The 15,913-nt window shown below is 42.8% G+C and overlaps 1 protein-coding gene across 1 annotated transcript in view; it reads right to left on the bottom strand.

Annotated features, from left to right (window-relative positions):
* nav1b (neuron navigator 1b) overlaps window positions 1-15,913 on the bottom strand; it is a 96,903-nt gene that overhangs the window by 7,331 nt on the left and 73,659 nt on the right. Inside the window, exons 7-25 of the mRNA XM_083971362.1 lie at window positions 14,753-14,903; window positions 13,441-13,741; window positions 11,101-11,857; window positions 10,136-10,549; window positions 9,088-9,129; window positions 8,830-8,990; window positions 8,121-8,294; window positions 7,520-7,572; window positions 7,194-7,217; window positions 6,609-6,686; window positions 4,616-4,699; window positions 4,094-4,208; window positions 3,842-3,963; window positions 3,338-3,346; window positions 2,599-2,771; window positions 2,199-2,364; window positions 742-940; window positions 443-540; window positions 252-347 (exon numbers count right to left, since the gene is read on the bottom strand). Coding sequence (XP_083827488.1) covers window positions 252-347; window positions 443-540; window positions 742-940; window positions 2,199-2,364; window positions 2,599-2,771; window positions 3,338-3,346; window positions 3,842-3,963; window positions 4,094-4,208; window positions 4,616-4,699; window positions 6,609-6,686; window positions 7,194-7,217; window positions 7,520-7,572; window positions 8,121-8,294; window positions 8,830-8,990; window positions 9,088-9,129; window positions 10,136-10,549; window positions 11,101-11,857; window positions 13,441-13,741; window positions 14,753-14,903 — 3,217 coding nt within the window. The remainder of the gene's footprint in view (window positions 1-251; window positions 348-442; window positions 541-741; window positions 941-2,198; window positions 2,365-2,598; window positions 2,772-3,337; window positions 3,347-3,841; window positions 3,964-4,093; window positions 4,209-4,615; window positions 4,700-6,608; window positions 6,687-7,193; window positions 7,218-7,519; window positions 7,573-8,120; window positions 8,295-8,829; window positions 8,991-9,087; window positions 9,130-10,135; window positions 10,550-11,100; window positions 11,858-13,440; window positions 13,742-14,752; window positions 14,904-15,913) is intronic.

The following is a 15,913-nucleotide window of genomic DNA, read 5'->3' as shown; positions in this document are numbered from 1 at the left end:
TTGTTAAATAAGACAGTTTCTGTATTTTTAAACGTTTATTTGACTGCGTTTGTCTATTGTAATAAAACTGTCCATTATTCTTGTATCTCACCTCTCCCCACTGTGCAGTAGTCTAGACCCTCAGAAGTTAACAATGCGCTAAATTTAATGTGACAGCTGAATCACAAAACGTCAACATGCTTGATACCAACTGTACATTCAGTTCTTGGACAGGCCGCACTGAATCAAGCTGTCAGACGAAGTCATCTCACCTTGAAAGCCTGGCTGACTGCTGAGTCCAGCATAGTCCAGTCCATCCGGCCATTCACCCTGACTGTGCCCACAAAGAAATCCTGCTGTTTCACCTCCTGTTGATACACACAGCAACAAAAGGGTTATATAATGATATTACTAATTGCTCTGTAACAATCTGAAGTAACTATTCTGAAGACAACACACTTACCTCTTTGAAGACGCGTAAGTCTGCGACACAAATCAACACCCTGACACGGTGATCGTCCCTCTGAGAGGAAAGACTTAGGGAATCTGCAGAGTGGACATCTATGTAAAGAAAAACACAGTATTTAAGAAATAAGAAAGGAAGATAGAATCCCTACAGCATGTGTGACAAAGGGCGAGGAAGTGAGCAACAACAACAACAACTTGTCCTGTATTTTAAGTGCTGTGTCATCATGTTTATGACATTGGTAAAAAAAACAAAAAAACATTGAAACTGTGTATTTTCAGGGAACTGTACTGTACCTGAGCTGCTCCCCTCGCTCATCCCCCTGCTGTAGCTTTTGGGCATTGGCATTGCCACCGACTGTCGAGGTGATGAGCTTCCCAGCGCCGTGAGACCTGAGGACTGTGAGACAGAGCTTGAGGGTCCAGGAGATGGACATGGGGACAGACCGCCTGTCTTCAGCTGGTCGTTCTCAGTCTTCAGGTTCTCCACTGTCCTCTACACACAACATCACAGAGAGTTACTGCACTGTTCATAAATCACAGTGTCGGAGTGGTAATAGTGTTCTGTCAACGGAATGAAATTATAGCACTGAAGGTAATATTTGAGTTTCACACTCAAAGTATCATAAAAATGACAAACCACGTAACTAACTTTTATACTTTTATGCTACTCATAAATTACTAGATGAACCTTGGCGTGTAACGTTATAAGAACAACGGCTGCTCATACATCAAAGTCAGAAAATATGAATTAAAGTTGCATTTTTAGGAAAAAGGAAAAAACTAAACAAAAACATGAATCAAATTTTGGCATCTTTATCACCAGCATGAGAAAATCTGTAAACTTAAATGAAAAGCAAGATGTCACATGTAGGGGAGAGTGGGGTGGGTTGAGCATAGGGGGGAGTTGAGCCACCCCTTGTTGCTAGGAAACCATAAGAAAAATTGAGCATGTGACAAAATATTTAGGAGGAAGGACTCATTTCATGGAGTCTGTGAAAGTAAGAACCACATGAGTGAAGTGGTTAAACGTTTATGTCCAAAAAAAAACATTTTTCACTCTCAAAAGTGAATTTAGTCAGTCATAAGTTTCATGGCAACTGTGTTTACACCAAAAGAGATAATTATAAATTTGTTTTATACATGAGTTGTAGTATGTATGAGCTACTGTACAACATGAGGTAGTAAACCTAGCATGGAAGTGCACAATTTTAGCTGTGGGGAGTAGTAAAGTCAATATGGTAGCTCCGGGGTAAGTTGAACCACCTGCCCGAGTGTATTTTGTCTGTATAGGTCCTAATTATTAAATCAAGATTCTGGATGTTTATGATTACAGTACTATAGGTACGTTCCTGAAAACAGGCAAAGCTGTTCATGGGGAACCAAGCTTTACTTTCAAAGAGAAAGATGAGGGATTCTTCCCAAGATGCCATGTAATCACAAAACTCCCCAAACCACACTGAGTTGGCGGCTCAGCGAAGAGGTCCCAGCAGTTTGTGTTCACCTGCAACCTGGACAGGTGGAATATCGAGTAAAAGGGGAGGTGTGAGATGGATGGAAGGGAAGGAGGGAGGTGGCTCAACTTCCCCTGCTCCTATGCTCAATTTACCCCATATGAACATGCTATATTGTCAAAACAGTTATGTTTACACTCGTTCTGTTTGTTTGTAGGCATGCACAACATAATGACATACAGTATATGCAGATATATTAGTTAGCAACAAAGTGGCTCATCTTACCCAACTCTCCCCTACCTGCATGTTGTTCATGGCCTCCTGCAGCTGCTCCAGCTGATGGGCGGAGCTTAGAGCTTCCAGGCGGATGTCTGTCAGCTTCCGCTCCTTCTCCCACAACTCTGAGCGCAGCTCCGTCACAACCTTCTCGTCGCCCCCGTCACCTGCTTCACCTCCTTCACAGAGTCTGGAGACATTCAGATCACATACATAAGACTACATGTGAGAACTGAAAGAAGCAACACTCAGCAGACTGACCACCAAAAATTATTTTCTTCCTTGATGTCGGTCCACAAAATTAACAAAGAAGTAGTAACAACGTTTACAGAAATTTTAGAATCCAGTGAAATTTCAAATATTTCCTGTGGGAATTCACTATCGTGTCAGTTCAAAAGATCAATGTAGGCAGGCAGTGGTTTACCCGGATGATGATGCAGATGTGGAGGATTTCATCGTTGATGAAGGATTGTCACCGTCATGGCGGACCTTGGGGGATGAAGGTGCAGAGGATTCTGGGGTGGAAATCTCCTCGATGTCAGCATATGGTCCTGACTTGCCCTTCTTACTGAAAGCCTTGTTGAAGGAACTGCGTAGCTGTTCAGGGAAGAAAATTGCAACACAGACACAAGGGACATATTTGTAAACTTAATCTACAACAGAAGTTTTCATCAACATTTTTTTCCCATTAACTTTCTGAAACAAACCTTCTCTTGTCTTCTCTATATTCCTCATTCATGTCGTCACAAAGTCGTTTTTTGTGACAAGCAGTAGAAGTGAATGTACAGCCCTAACTACTCATGTCAGTGTCAGTCAACAATGTTCACAGAGAGCATACATACAGTACATGAGGTGTGTGAATCAGATGACAACAGCTACCAAATACAGTCTGTAAAAAGTGTCTCAGTTTAGAGCCATTTCATTGAACTATTTGATGTCTGCAGTGAAATGGCTTGCAGATTATATCAATACATAAAACCATGATTCCATAATTCAATTTTGCATAATATGAGCAGAGCATGGTATGAACCAATTTGGTGGATCAAGTTAAAAAAGACACAGATGACAGAGAGTTTCCAAACGTTTCACAAGTATGACTCATAAAGTGCATGCAGGCTGGAGAAAGGGGGAGGGGGTTTATTTACTGTAGCAACGTCACTCACCTCAAAGACCTAAAATAAAAAGCAGGGCAGCATGAGGGAGAGACCAGAGTCATACTTAATAACAGATGTGGAACAAGATAGGAAGAGAGATTCATGCATGTACACATGCAGGAGCACAAACTGGGACAGCAGTCGACTTTTTCAGATAAAAAAACAACTTAACATAACAAAAAGTGATATTTAGCTCACAAGCACACCTACATGCTAAGCCAATACTGTACAAACGTATCCTTTTATTTATGTATTATTTTACATTTATTTACTTGTATCAATTCATGTTTCAATTTTTCATACTTACTGAATGTCTGGTGTGTAATTTGTTTGATTATTGGTGTTAATGAAACATTTAACCTAATTAGCAGAATGTATCGTTCATCTGTCATTTTTTCTAATGATCTGAGGAAAGAAATCTGATTCACAAACCACTGCACAAAAAAAAGTCCTTTATCAGCTCTGTGATACAGAGATACAGTAGTCAGTCTGCTTCTGCCTGTGAGTCCTCACCCAGCTCTTCTTCTTCTTCTTCTTGGCCTCCTGCTCTTTGAGACTCCCCATACTTGAGTGGCTTGTGGTGCTGGTGAGGCTGGAGATGCTTTCTGAGGAGTTCTGCCGGTTGATCTGCAGCTCTGCCAACCAGGAGAGGAAAGAGCAGATCAGGAGGGGGGACGTTTTTTTAATTCCTGCCTTTAGTCACTGCATATGTTTGCTTTGTTCAACAATCCCCACCGTACTCGTATTCCCTAGGGCTCCACGTACCTTTAGGTGTGATGTCGTCTGGATTGCTGAGAGCCCCCTGAATGATTTCCTGGGCCTCTGTATTTTTGGCCTGCAGAATCTCGATGGTATCCTTCAGCTCAGTGAGCTCGGAGTCCTGAAGAGGTGAAACACAAACATGCATTCATGTTAGCTCTCGGGGCTGGTAACTGAACCAAGATTCTTCAGATTCGAGGTTTGTGGAATGTCTATCTGCTTTCAACGAGGATGACAGGTTGCGTTGAGTGGCTGATGACAACATAGGAATCCCATCATGCGGACCTTTAACCCACATCTCATTACCAGAGCAGCAATGTCACCTGGTAACTTGCCTTTCACTGACAAGATCTAATAGATACTAAAGCTGTTGAATATTTATCAGTCTACTGTAACAGTTAATTGTCATCATGTTTTTTGTGAATATGTCTTCAAGTGTTACGAACTTTTTCTTTAGTTTTTCCCTATGTAAAAGGAAACTGTCACAGGTGGTATATCATTCATTAGCGTCATATATCACCATGATACCTTTTGCTCCGAGGAGACAGACAGGGTCTGCAGGCGGGCCGTCATCAGCGCCAGGCTCTGCTCGAATGCTGCTACCAGATTTGCCTTTAAGAAAAAGACGTGGTGGTAGAAGGAGGCAGAGAGAGAAAGACAGAGACAGTAGGGGGCGGGGTCGGGGTTGGGGGGGGGGGGGGGGGAGAGGGACAGCAGACAGGTATGAGTCACCAGCTGAATCAAATCGGTCTGCAGTCTCACACGCTCACAGCACATCAAGCAAATGGCTTTCTCCGTCTGCTGGGAAAAGAGGGAGGGGATGGGGTGGTGGACAGCTGTGGATGATGTCAGAGATGAAAGAGGACGTTAGGGTAATGGTGATGAAGGAGGGCAGCGGTGTGGCACTGGCCGACAAACCTCCTCAACCTCTTGTACTGTAGCATGTTTGACCTTTAGTCTTAGACTGTTCCTGCTGATGACGGTGTGCTGGCTGACACTACCACATGGATTTCGTCAAGAAATTATGTTTAGCCGTCTTTGTGAGGCTTTATTTGCAGTTTTCTTTTGGGTCGATAATTCAGGAAAATGACTTGTGTCTTACAGTCCATTGTGTGATTGTGTTTTCTCCCATTTTTTTGATTAATTCAACCAGCCTGTCATTCTCTTCTTTTTCATTCCTTTATGTTGACTTAGCTTTCTTTTTTTTTTAAATCATGTTTATTTAAATATAGAATAGAAATTGCTAATCACCACTCTGATTCTCTGGTGCATGGTGTTGCTGAATCCTTTTTTTTTTTTTTTACTAATTTAAAGTGTGTTACATCACCAGTAAGTCCTTATCTTAGAGTTTGTTTGTATTATGATTGCATTTCTCTCATACACTCAAATCCTAAAAGTTACTATGTATCTAAAACAGGGAACATCTGTAAATGGGACAACAGATGGAAATTAGCCTGTGGCTAAAATCTGGCTCGTTTACAATTCTGTATGTCTTGTTCATGAACTTGCACTGTCCCACCCAAATGAAATTGAATTGAATTTAAATTAAAACAAACAAACAAACATGAATACCCATTGTTAGACTGAAACAATTAGTTGATTTGTAAAAGAAAACAAATGTAATATGTAAGACCTGGTCAGTGGATTAAGTGAGCTCTAGTCAACATGCTTCAGTGTAGGCAGTGAGGGTTGACGGTGCCACACCCTGAGCCCAACAGAGATGTGTGACAGCAAGTTGCCAGCTTGACGTTCCAGTCAGAATCATGAGGAAGCGACAGAGAGCGCTCTGGTAGCAACAGTCCAACAAACCTGGCCTAGCTGCTACACCCAGCATCCAGAGGTGCGGGTCAGCGGGAGGCAAGCAGGGGGCAGCAGCGAGTCCAGCAGTCAACACATCCACGAGTGTAAGAGAGAGGGACAGGAGTGTTAGGGGTGTGATAACAACTTCTCATAAAGACACACAGTCAAACAGTCACTTCATGTTCAAAAACATTCAGGTTAGTTGATAGTTTAGCAAAGCCAGTGAGTAAAGATGTGAGGCACAGTGGGGAAAGTTGGAAAAGGCAGGGATGGGAAATTTGCTAGGAAAAGATATGAGTGCTGAAGGTTAAGGTTAATTGGGGGTCCACCAAGATAACACGGCTGGAAGAATTTACAAAAGAACAAGAACTGGAAGCATGGCATGTTTGTTGTAAATGCTGGGTATGGTTAATATTATGTGATGGGCTGCACTTTACTCTCGGTATATTGGGCAAAACAAGCGTTATCAATAGCAAGTACAAGCAGTATCTAAAATCAACTCATGTGATCTTCAATTTGGTGGGTGAACAAGGTTTTACACCATTTCCCCAACATCTCACCCTCATAAAAATGCAGGGTGGTAGACACCAGAGGCACTTAAACGCCCACTCGAAAGGATTTTATTTACATTTTTGATCAATAGCACTGTGACAAAAGATCTGTTGCGCATCCAAGTCGTTAAGAAATTAGTTTTTGTAACCAGAAGAAAAGATATACATACATTAGCAGAAAGCTGCATGGTCAAGTTGGCAACCTTTTCCTGGGAGGATTCCAGCTCACGCCTCAACTTGCGGATTTGCTGTGAACAAATTGCAAAGTAAGTCTGAGCATCGTGGGACATCGTAATAAACAGCACCACAGACAAAAAGGCGGGTTTTGGTTGGGTGTGTTTTGTGTTTCACGGATGAAAAAAACACAAAAACAAATGTGCAAACAACAAAATATTAAAGGCGTTGCTGCTCAACAGCACATATTATTATTCACAAACAAGTTCAAATACATAGCAAACCAATAAGAGATGTTATAGCAGTGGGATGACAGTGGATTTTCACCATTCTTCTCATGCACTGAGCATTTTATGAGATCTAAAAAAGTTTTCATTAATGTTAGCAGGTGGTGCTCAAAGAAAAAAGAATACTAGAGATAAAACAGAATGAACTGAGTTATGAGCTTCTGAGATCACAGACTTATGAGACACTGATAAGAACATCTGATGGATGGACCTGTTTCAACAGGAAATGACTGACAGATGACACAGACAAAAAGGATGATGCGAGCTGAACAGTTGACGGCACGTTGGCCTTACCTCCCCTTGTATCCTCTCCTCATTCTAACGAAGGCATGGTGAAAGCAAGTAAAACATACATACCACGTTTTAAGAGTTTGATGATGACAGAATTACAACCTTCAAATTGCTACTAAATATTAAACTGTATGGAAACCAACTGTAGAGATGTAAAGATTGTTTCATTTGATCATAGAAGTCTAACAATTATTTGATACAATTTGCCTGTATTGACTTGACTTTTAACAACAGTGTATTAAAACTGGAGACAAAAGCACTAATCTCCAGCAAAAGCAACAAATAAAAATATCAATATCAATTGAACATAAATGGTTGTATCTTCTCACCGAGGAATAGTTGGATGAAGCATTGGATGCCAAAGACAGTACAGAGCCATGCACTGCAAGAAAGACAAAGTGGACATCAATATCTTAAAGAATTGAGGAATATCATTCATTTAAATCTGCTTACAGTTCCTGCTTTCTTCTGTCACAAATAAATGCCTACATTGTTGCACAGTATATCTCTATCAACAGGCACAACCACAGTCAATATTTAAGATCACTGGTGTAAACAAACGTTTGCAATAGTTTCAAAATACATTCAGCACTTGGACGTTATGTTATGACTGTATGTGTTTAGAATGTGTAGTAAAAGGCCTCCCACTTATCTGACAGTGCACAGTCTAAGGAGGTTTAGATTATTGGTGAGAGGTTTCTTCTTATGTTTACATCTGGATTACATATGGTGCTTTTAAATCCTTGAATAACTCCCTATTAATCCATAATGGAGGGACAGAGGCTCCACTCTACTGCCATTGTTCATGAAAACACAAAAAAAACATTCAGACATTTTGCTTCAGAGTGAGCGCACTGGTTTGTATCAACTGAAGCCACGTTTGCCATGTTGGGAGACTCCCCTGGGGAGAGGCCAGTTGAGTAGGCTCACCATCGTCCCCGGGTTCACGGAAAGACCCCGACCGCATCATGCTTTTTGGCCTGTCAGCCAGGGACATGCTGCTGCCCAGGGGGGAGGTGCCATACAGATCGCAGGCTGAGTCACTCGGGGGCCCGATGCTGTTAGAGCGTGATATCCTCGGGGAAACACTGGAAATTGGGGCAACTATGACAAAAGAGAGACGTTTAATAATTTAGTGAGTGGCAGTGTAGCATGCACACACACACACACACAGAGTACGCCTACACCTAGGTATAGCACCCCTATTCTGATGACTCAGTGAAAGGCAACACTATGGTTCCACAACAGTCAAAGAGATAAATATAGTCTGACATGACCCCCTATTGCCTCCATCTCCTGCATATTTCAGACTTCAGCTCAAGCCCATATGTGTGCAGATATAGGATAATCATGTTCACATGTCACTTCCCAGTTCTGTTTGATAATAAACTACAATATATGTCCCCCACTCAACTCCACTTCGATATGACACACTGCTTTATTGACAAGTTGTGTCAACATTTTTTAACTGTAAAAACTTAGTTGGACTCTTCCCTCTGACTCAACTCGGTCTCGCTGTCCACAGTAATAATCTACGATAAGATGGACGGCTTATCAAACAACTCAAGACTCATTAATTCAGAGCTCAAACAGAGAGTGTTTTTAGAACTTGGCAGCCAAACAGAACAGGCAGACTCACCCACGTTGGTGAGAGGAGCCTTGCCAGAGGAGGGGTGGAGCGGGCGGGTGGGAGAAGGCAGCTGAGGGGGGCTGTCGCTCTCCGTCATGCTGACTATGGTGTGGGAGTGACGCCTTCCCGGTTTGCTTCCTTCACTCTCTGACAGACTCGAGCTATAGCGTCTGAAGAGAAGAGAGGTCACTTTAACTTCAAACAAAGACGATACATCAGTGTGAAATTTTTGAATAGATACTTGGGATGATAATTGTTTTGACGTACTCTAAGCCTTTCTTCGGCAAAGTATTTCTGTCTGCTTGCAAGCTGTGAAGAACAAAATAAGAACATTATTAACAGAGAACAAGCAGTCAGTGTTAAGAACTTTAATAAATACGGCATGTTTCTCAGGTTTCTATGAAATCACTGTCATTACGTCTTGACATAAGACGTCCATAACTGTCGTAGACATCTAAAGGCTTTAGATTCCAGTCCTTTTTGTACATGCAGCCCATATGGCACACTGGTCGCTTTCATACACATAGCGTGGGATTGCCTCAGAGTACATTTCCTTTGGCAGGAAATACTTCAGGTCATCTCCACTTTGACAAATAGAACATTTTCCACCGGGTTCCAACACTACATCTTCTACATGACAGCTCAGGCTCCCCATGTGCAGGAGAGGCAGCTGCCAAGAAAACTTATAGCGCAGTGTTGAAGCACTTGCTCAACTTGACATTACATTTCATACGCTGTTCACTGCTAAGATACATGCAGTTGGTTCTACTGTTATTACTGGTTTTGTTTATGAGAAGACAGAAAAGTGTTTCTGTTTAAACCCTTGATCCAATGTCATTTTTCATTTCTGCCCCATGATGGATTTAGGGGATTAAAAGTTCCTGGGCACTGTGGATTCCTTGTTATATTTTAGAAATGACTACATTGTGCAAGAAAATGTACAATCAATGAACGATAGGAAACAAATTTCTGTTTCCAGTGGTTCAGGGTCTTTGTGTTGTTTTTACAACATGGGTAAATTGTCCGTTGATTGCCCTTTGATGCCTACCCAAATTAGAGTTGTTACAAAATATCACATAATTATGACTAATGAGATGAAACAACCACAACAAGAGTGGCTTTATTATTTATTTCCTTCTAAATTAAGATGGTGTGCTGATCTGTGATCTTGCCCACAAAGCAAAACTATAATTTTGTAATTCTCAACAACGATGTAGTACATTAATGACAAGGAAACATGACAGAATCACTGAGAGGAAAAACAAATAAGACAAAAAAATCGGCAACATGGACATTATGTATTTCTGAGACTTGCCTATCTGTGAGGTTGAGGGACGTTCTGCTCCCACCGCCCCAGGTTCCCGTACCCCTCTCCTCCTTGTCACGCGTCTCGGTTGTGAGAAACCTTGTGCTGGAGGGTACGCTCATCTGGAGGGGCAGGGACTCCATGCTGCGGTGCATACCAGTCAGTTTGGGATAGAGCAGCGGTGATGCGCTCAGACTCAGGCTTTCACTGCCGTAGGAGCTCGGGGAATCGATGTGGAGAATGGGCGCCGGGCTGGGGGTGAGGCGTGCTGTGTGGGAACCAGCCAAGTCCTGAAGCTTGGAGTATGGCGGGACCTTGGGTGGAAGGTCCTGGATGGTCACGCAGGAGTCAAGACTGTTAGAGTTGACCTTGTCTAGGTGAGCCAGGCTGGGCGGACGACCCAGAGACTTGGTGTTCAGCATCCTAGGAATTGGACAGAAGAAACTAGGTCAACCAACTAGTGATGATTGTTGATGTTCTGATTAATGACACTGGATGTGGATGTGTGTGATATGTGCCACTCATATCCTGTCTTTCATCCAAACTTCGAGAAAATAAATCTTCTACTGCTGTATATACCCAGACAGAAAAGTTGTGGCCATAATTGACAAAGTTTTGAAACAGCTGTCTCTAAGAAGTCTCTGAGATGTCTGCCTCCAAAATTCAAGAGCAACATAAATCCAAACAAACAACGTTCTCATTACTCGGGACTATTTCTCTGGTAGAAAGTTGTTTTCGAGGAGAAACTAATGAAAGTAAAGTAACTGGGACACTGTTTCAGAGAAGAGATATAGCTGTTGAATTTTTTAGATGACATTTTTCAATTCTGTGGGCACCACAACTGCAATTTCATTCCAAACCATTTAACTAGCATGGCAGCAGAAATCAAGGGAATATACAATAAATCTGACACCACAGCTTTTTTTTGTGATTTAGGTGAAATGACTCTTTGAAGTAGTGTTTTAATGAGAAACCTTGGTGTGGTGGGTGATGACAGTTCAGGGTATTTGCTGCTGCTGGTCCGTCTGAGGCCATGAAGTTTCACAGTGGACTCTCCTGTCGACTCAGACTGATTGTCCTCTCCTTTCAGGGAGCAACAGTCTATGTCAACGCCCACAGCCTTGGCCTTGGCTCTCTCCTTCTCCTTCTCCCTGTCTGTTTGATTCACTGGGCCGCTGCTGGTTCGAGAAGACATTTTACTACTGCAGCTACTGGGCTCTTTAACCCTGGGGCCCGTGGAGGCCATGGGCACAGGTTTCAAACTCAACAGACCGGGGTCAATGGTGCTGCTGATGGGCCGAGCTGCGGGGCGACCGATCACGCTGAGCGTGCTTGATTTGGCTGGTCGAGGCAGGCTGCGGTACTGAATGCTGTTTCGGGCGTTTGGCCCCAAGAAGCTCTGCTCGCTGCTGGCATCAAAACTGTTCTTCCGACCCGAGGGTGGTCCTCCGCCCACAGGCTTCACAGGGATGCCAGATGACTTGGGGGTTTTCCCCACAGTGGCAGAACCACTGGAGATGGTGGCGCCCCCTGCTGTCATAACAGTGGCGGTACCAGTGGCTGTGGGCTTCTTGTAACCGAAGGAGGCTCCGGCGGTGGGTTTCACTAAACCTGACGGGGGCTTTCGGTGCTCTCCGTGATGATCCCTGCCAGCGTCAGAACGAGACCGTTGTAGACCAGCAGTCTTGATGGAAATCTTGGATTTGTCCAGTGGCTTCTCACTTTTAGGTGCTGCATAAAGAAAGAAAGAACAACAATATATATATAGATGAATAACAACATTATGACAGTTGTGTTCACAACCAAGAGCATTTGTGTGATGAGAAGGAGCAGCAAGAAAGCACTGGCTGCTTGGTTTGGCATGTAGTCACCCCTCAGCATGGGGGAAAAATGAGGAATGGACCGACTGGATGAGCTGATGAGTCGGTGAACCCATTTAATCTCTGTATACAATAACAATGACTTTAATTTACATAGCATGATGAGACCCAAGGTCGCTTTACAACAACAAAATCAATAGCAAACACGGACAAACAAATTAGCGGGCAAAAGCCTGCAAGAACAAGCGCCTTTTCAGCATTGATTTGAAAGAGTCCTGAGTCTGTTCTTGACAAATTGCCAGAGGGAGCGAGTTTCACAGAGTGGGAGCTGCCACACTGAAGGCCCTGTTCCCAAAGGTGTGCCTGCTCGTGGAGAGGAGACCCAGGTCAGCAGAGGGGTGAGGGGTGGGGAACATGAAGGAGGTCTGTTAAGTGTTGAGGGGCAAAAACCTCATCATTTCTCTTGAACTTGAAAGCATCACATAAAGGAAAAATATACATATCATCCAAGCCTTTACAGCTGGGAGGCGATATAAGCAAGGAACATCTGTGTTTACTTAGAGTTTATGTACTCATGACATCAAGTGGGACTCACCAGTAGACTACCTTTAAAGGTCTTTGTGCAAAATTAAACTTTTTTTTTAACCATACCCATAACCATACTAAGAAATCCTGATATGATAAAATCAAACTCTTATCTGAATGGAGCATTAAAGTGATGCAACTATGTGAAGATGAAGGGTTTGTCAAAAGATAAGGGTAAAAGGCTAAAAGACTTTTTTTTTTCTTCTGTTTTTTAACCTAAGGCTACAAGTCAAGTTATAATTATGGTACATTCATAAAAGCAAATAAAACACATCTGACTCCTTAAGTCATTCTGCATCAGTTAAAAGAATGTTTTTCCTTTAAATTGCAGCCAAAATACCTACAATCAAAAGTAATTCTAATCAATTATTTTCAAAGCTGAAATTTAGTTGAAATGAAAGGTTACAATTGAGCTCCAATACCAACATTTCCCAGCCTATTATTTAATCATGACATGTTTTGTTGGGGCTTAAAGGACATAGAAATAAAATTAGTTGCTGCAGATGGCAGACACAGTGTCTCTACAGACATGTACAGTAACAGGCGTTTCTCTGAGATAATAGAAGAAACATGGTTTTGGGAGATTTTTTTCTCAATGAAATGGATTTCACGGTGCTTTTTTTCCTGTAAGTATTCTGTGCTGTGCTACAAATCAAAACCTGGCTTATGCTGAGTGGTAACGTGTGTGTATTCATCTTGACACCGAGCAGATATCCGCCTTGGCTGCTCCATAAACAGACACTGTTTTACATTTGGATTCAAACACACAAAGAGATAATGGATGGCAGTGATCTTTTTTGTTAACAATGCTCCACCGAATCCTTATAGGAATGTGAATAGAAGAGAAAAAGACAAACAAATGGAAAGACACATATAGATGGGGAGGGAAAATAAGCTATCAGATCTTACCTGCAACTCTGAGCATGCTCTGAGAGGTATGGGTGATGGGGGATGTCACGCCCACTGGAGGATTACGGCCCTTCTTGAAACTCCCTGGCTGACCCAAACTTTGTGGTTTCTTCAGTTCACCTTTAACCCCTAGATCTTCACTGAGGCTGGGAGGCTTCTTTCTCCACTTGCTCGGGGCCTCCGTCTTGAGACTCCCCGTGTCGTAGCTGCAGCTGTCGAGCTTGTGGACAGCTTTGCCATCCTCGCTGTACCAAGACAGTCCGCTTTCCACCAGGGAGCGCTTCTCTGCATCAGTGCGGAGCTGCAGACAGAGGAAGGGAAGGGAATGGGGCACAGCACGGGGGACTGTCAGACATGGTCTGTGTTATCTGTGGAATTGACTGTTCTCTGTAATCTCTGTTTCATCTACGCTGCATTCCAGCGGGAAGGAGTGAGAGATAGACTGATATACCTTGAGCTGATTAAAGAAAACCACAGAGGAAGACCGAGGAAGGAGAACAAAACAAGGGGAAATTGAAACTGTTAATAGGTTTAAGGCAATAGGTTAAAGAAAGAAAAAGAAAACTTAACAATATAGCTAAAAATCAGGTCAGATTTTTAATGTGTCACTGTGCAGTGGACGAAAAAGACACCTCCGCTATAATAGAAAAATGATGTGTTGCATTGAGGAGGCAGGCGGAGGACAAAACTGGGCATGCTGCTTCTTGGCACGCCATGAATGTGATACAGAGCGACAGATGGCTCATTGAGTACCACTAATGTTCATTTCTTCCTGGTGAGCAATCTGCAAGAAAGCACTATTTCTATAATTAAGACAAAAATGTTAACCTGTGAGAACGGTAGGAGCCACCACCACCACTGCTCTAAAAGTCAACATAAAAGAAGATTGATCAATTTAACAATCCCCTCCTGACATGTTTTGAGACATCCTCTGCTAGAAATGAAAAAAAACTGTGTCTGATACAGCTTCTTGCTTGCTAAAAAATTTATAATGAGAATGATTTTCTTTTGCTACTGCATACAAGACGTCTCCTTCACTGAAAAGTAAATTTTCAGTGTGCAGTAGAGGGTTTGTACTCTTCTCCGAAGTCGCTGTTTAATGACAGAGACGAGGGTTGTGGTGCCTTTTTGTGGCATAGAGGGACATGCATTTTATACACAACATACTGTAAATCACATTTCTGAAAATGCTTCAAGTCAAGCCCTCATCTGAAATCTTCAGCACTGCTTATACAAACAAAACAGGACAAAAGAAAGCAAACAATCATCACATGTTGTATCACAGACTGCCAGGTACATCGTCTCAGCTCACCATTACCGAGGAGTTGCGTCTGGATCCCAGGGGTGTGCTCGGGAGGGAGTTCAGAGACGAGCTGACGTTGAACTCTTCTGAACTGAGGTTATCTGAGCCTTCGCCGTCTCCGTCGCTGAGCCCGCTGCTAATGGAGCTGCTCTCATCCCAACTGAAACAACACACAGACGGACAATTTAGCATAATTATCCACTTGTCATATCATTGAAAACACTGTGAATGAACAGTTTGCAAAAGTTGCAGGAATCTGAAGGAACAAAGAGCTGGTTGCCACAGTGGTAAACCCATCTGCCTGCAGTGGGGTTTGCTCTGGAGGTGGCCACATGCTCAAACAAGCAGGTAATTCCAACATGGCTACAGCTGCTTTGATTTGGTTCAACTAATACATTAGAGGCCCAGGCCATATGGTGAACAAACCTTCAGGGGTGGATGTTTCATTGAATGAAACGGAGAATTATCCGTATCATAACAGATCCAAAGCTCAACATAATCAGAAACACTTGACTTTTCAGCTCATGACCACTTGTCCAAAATCCTGTTTAAATCATTAAAGCAGAAGTAAGCGGAATATTTGTGTTAATGTAAGTCTTAAATAGTTATATCTTCCAACAGCAATCACTTACATAGAGTGTTTGGTCTGAAACACGGGTCTGTCAGTCACTCTGCTCTGCTCTGAGCCGAGGAGAAAACTTTCCTTGTATCCTACAACCTTTATCCAATGAGGAGAGAGAATGGCATAAAGGGGCGGTCCTCTCTGTGTGTGCAGCCAAGGGATGCGGGTGAATGTGGTGACGTAGGGACGAGGGCGGGGACTGCTAACTCCATCCCCTGACAGAAAGTTAGCCAAAACGACCGGATCGCTTACTTCTGCTTTAACATGCTTCATTATGTACAAGAGCAAGACATCATCAAAAAGCATGTCTTTTTTTCATGAACCTCAATAATTGTTTGAAACATTTTACTCAATCTTTGTTTTAAAGCAGAAGTAAGCGATCCGGTCGTTTTGGCTAATGCTGCGTTCCAGGCAGGCTTTTGAAACCGTAAATTACAGCTTCATGTCACAACTTACGATTTTGTAGCGTTCCAGGCAACCCACTCGTGTTTTTCCGACCTGTTTTACCTGTGAAAGTCACTATAACGGCCACTCGTAACTTCCGACCC

The sequence above is a fragment of the Trachurus trachurus genome (genome assembly GCF_905171665.1).
Source record: "Trachurus trachurus genome assembly, chromosome: 5".
In the NCBI taxonomy this organism is placed as follows: domain Eukaryota; kingdom Metazoa; phylum Chordata; class Actinopteri; order Carangiformes; family Carangidae; genus Trachurus; species Trachurus trachurus.
Note: the sequence above shows the minus strand (reverse complement) of the source record. Positions and strands in the feature narration are given on the sequence as shown.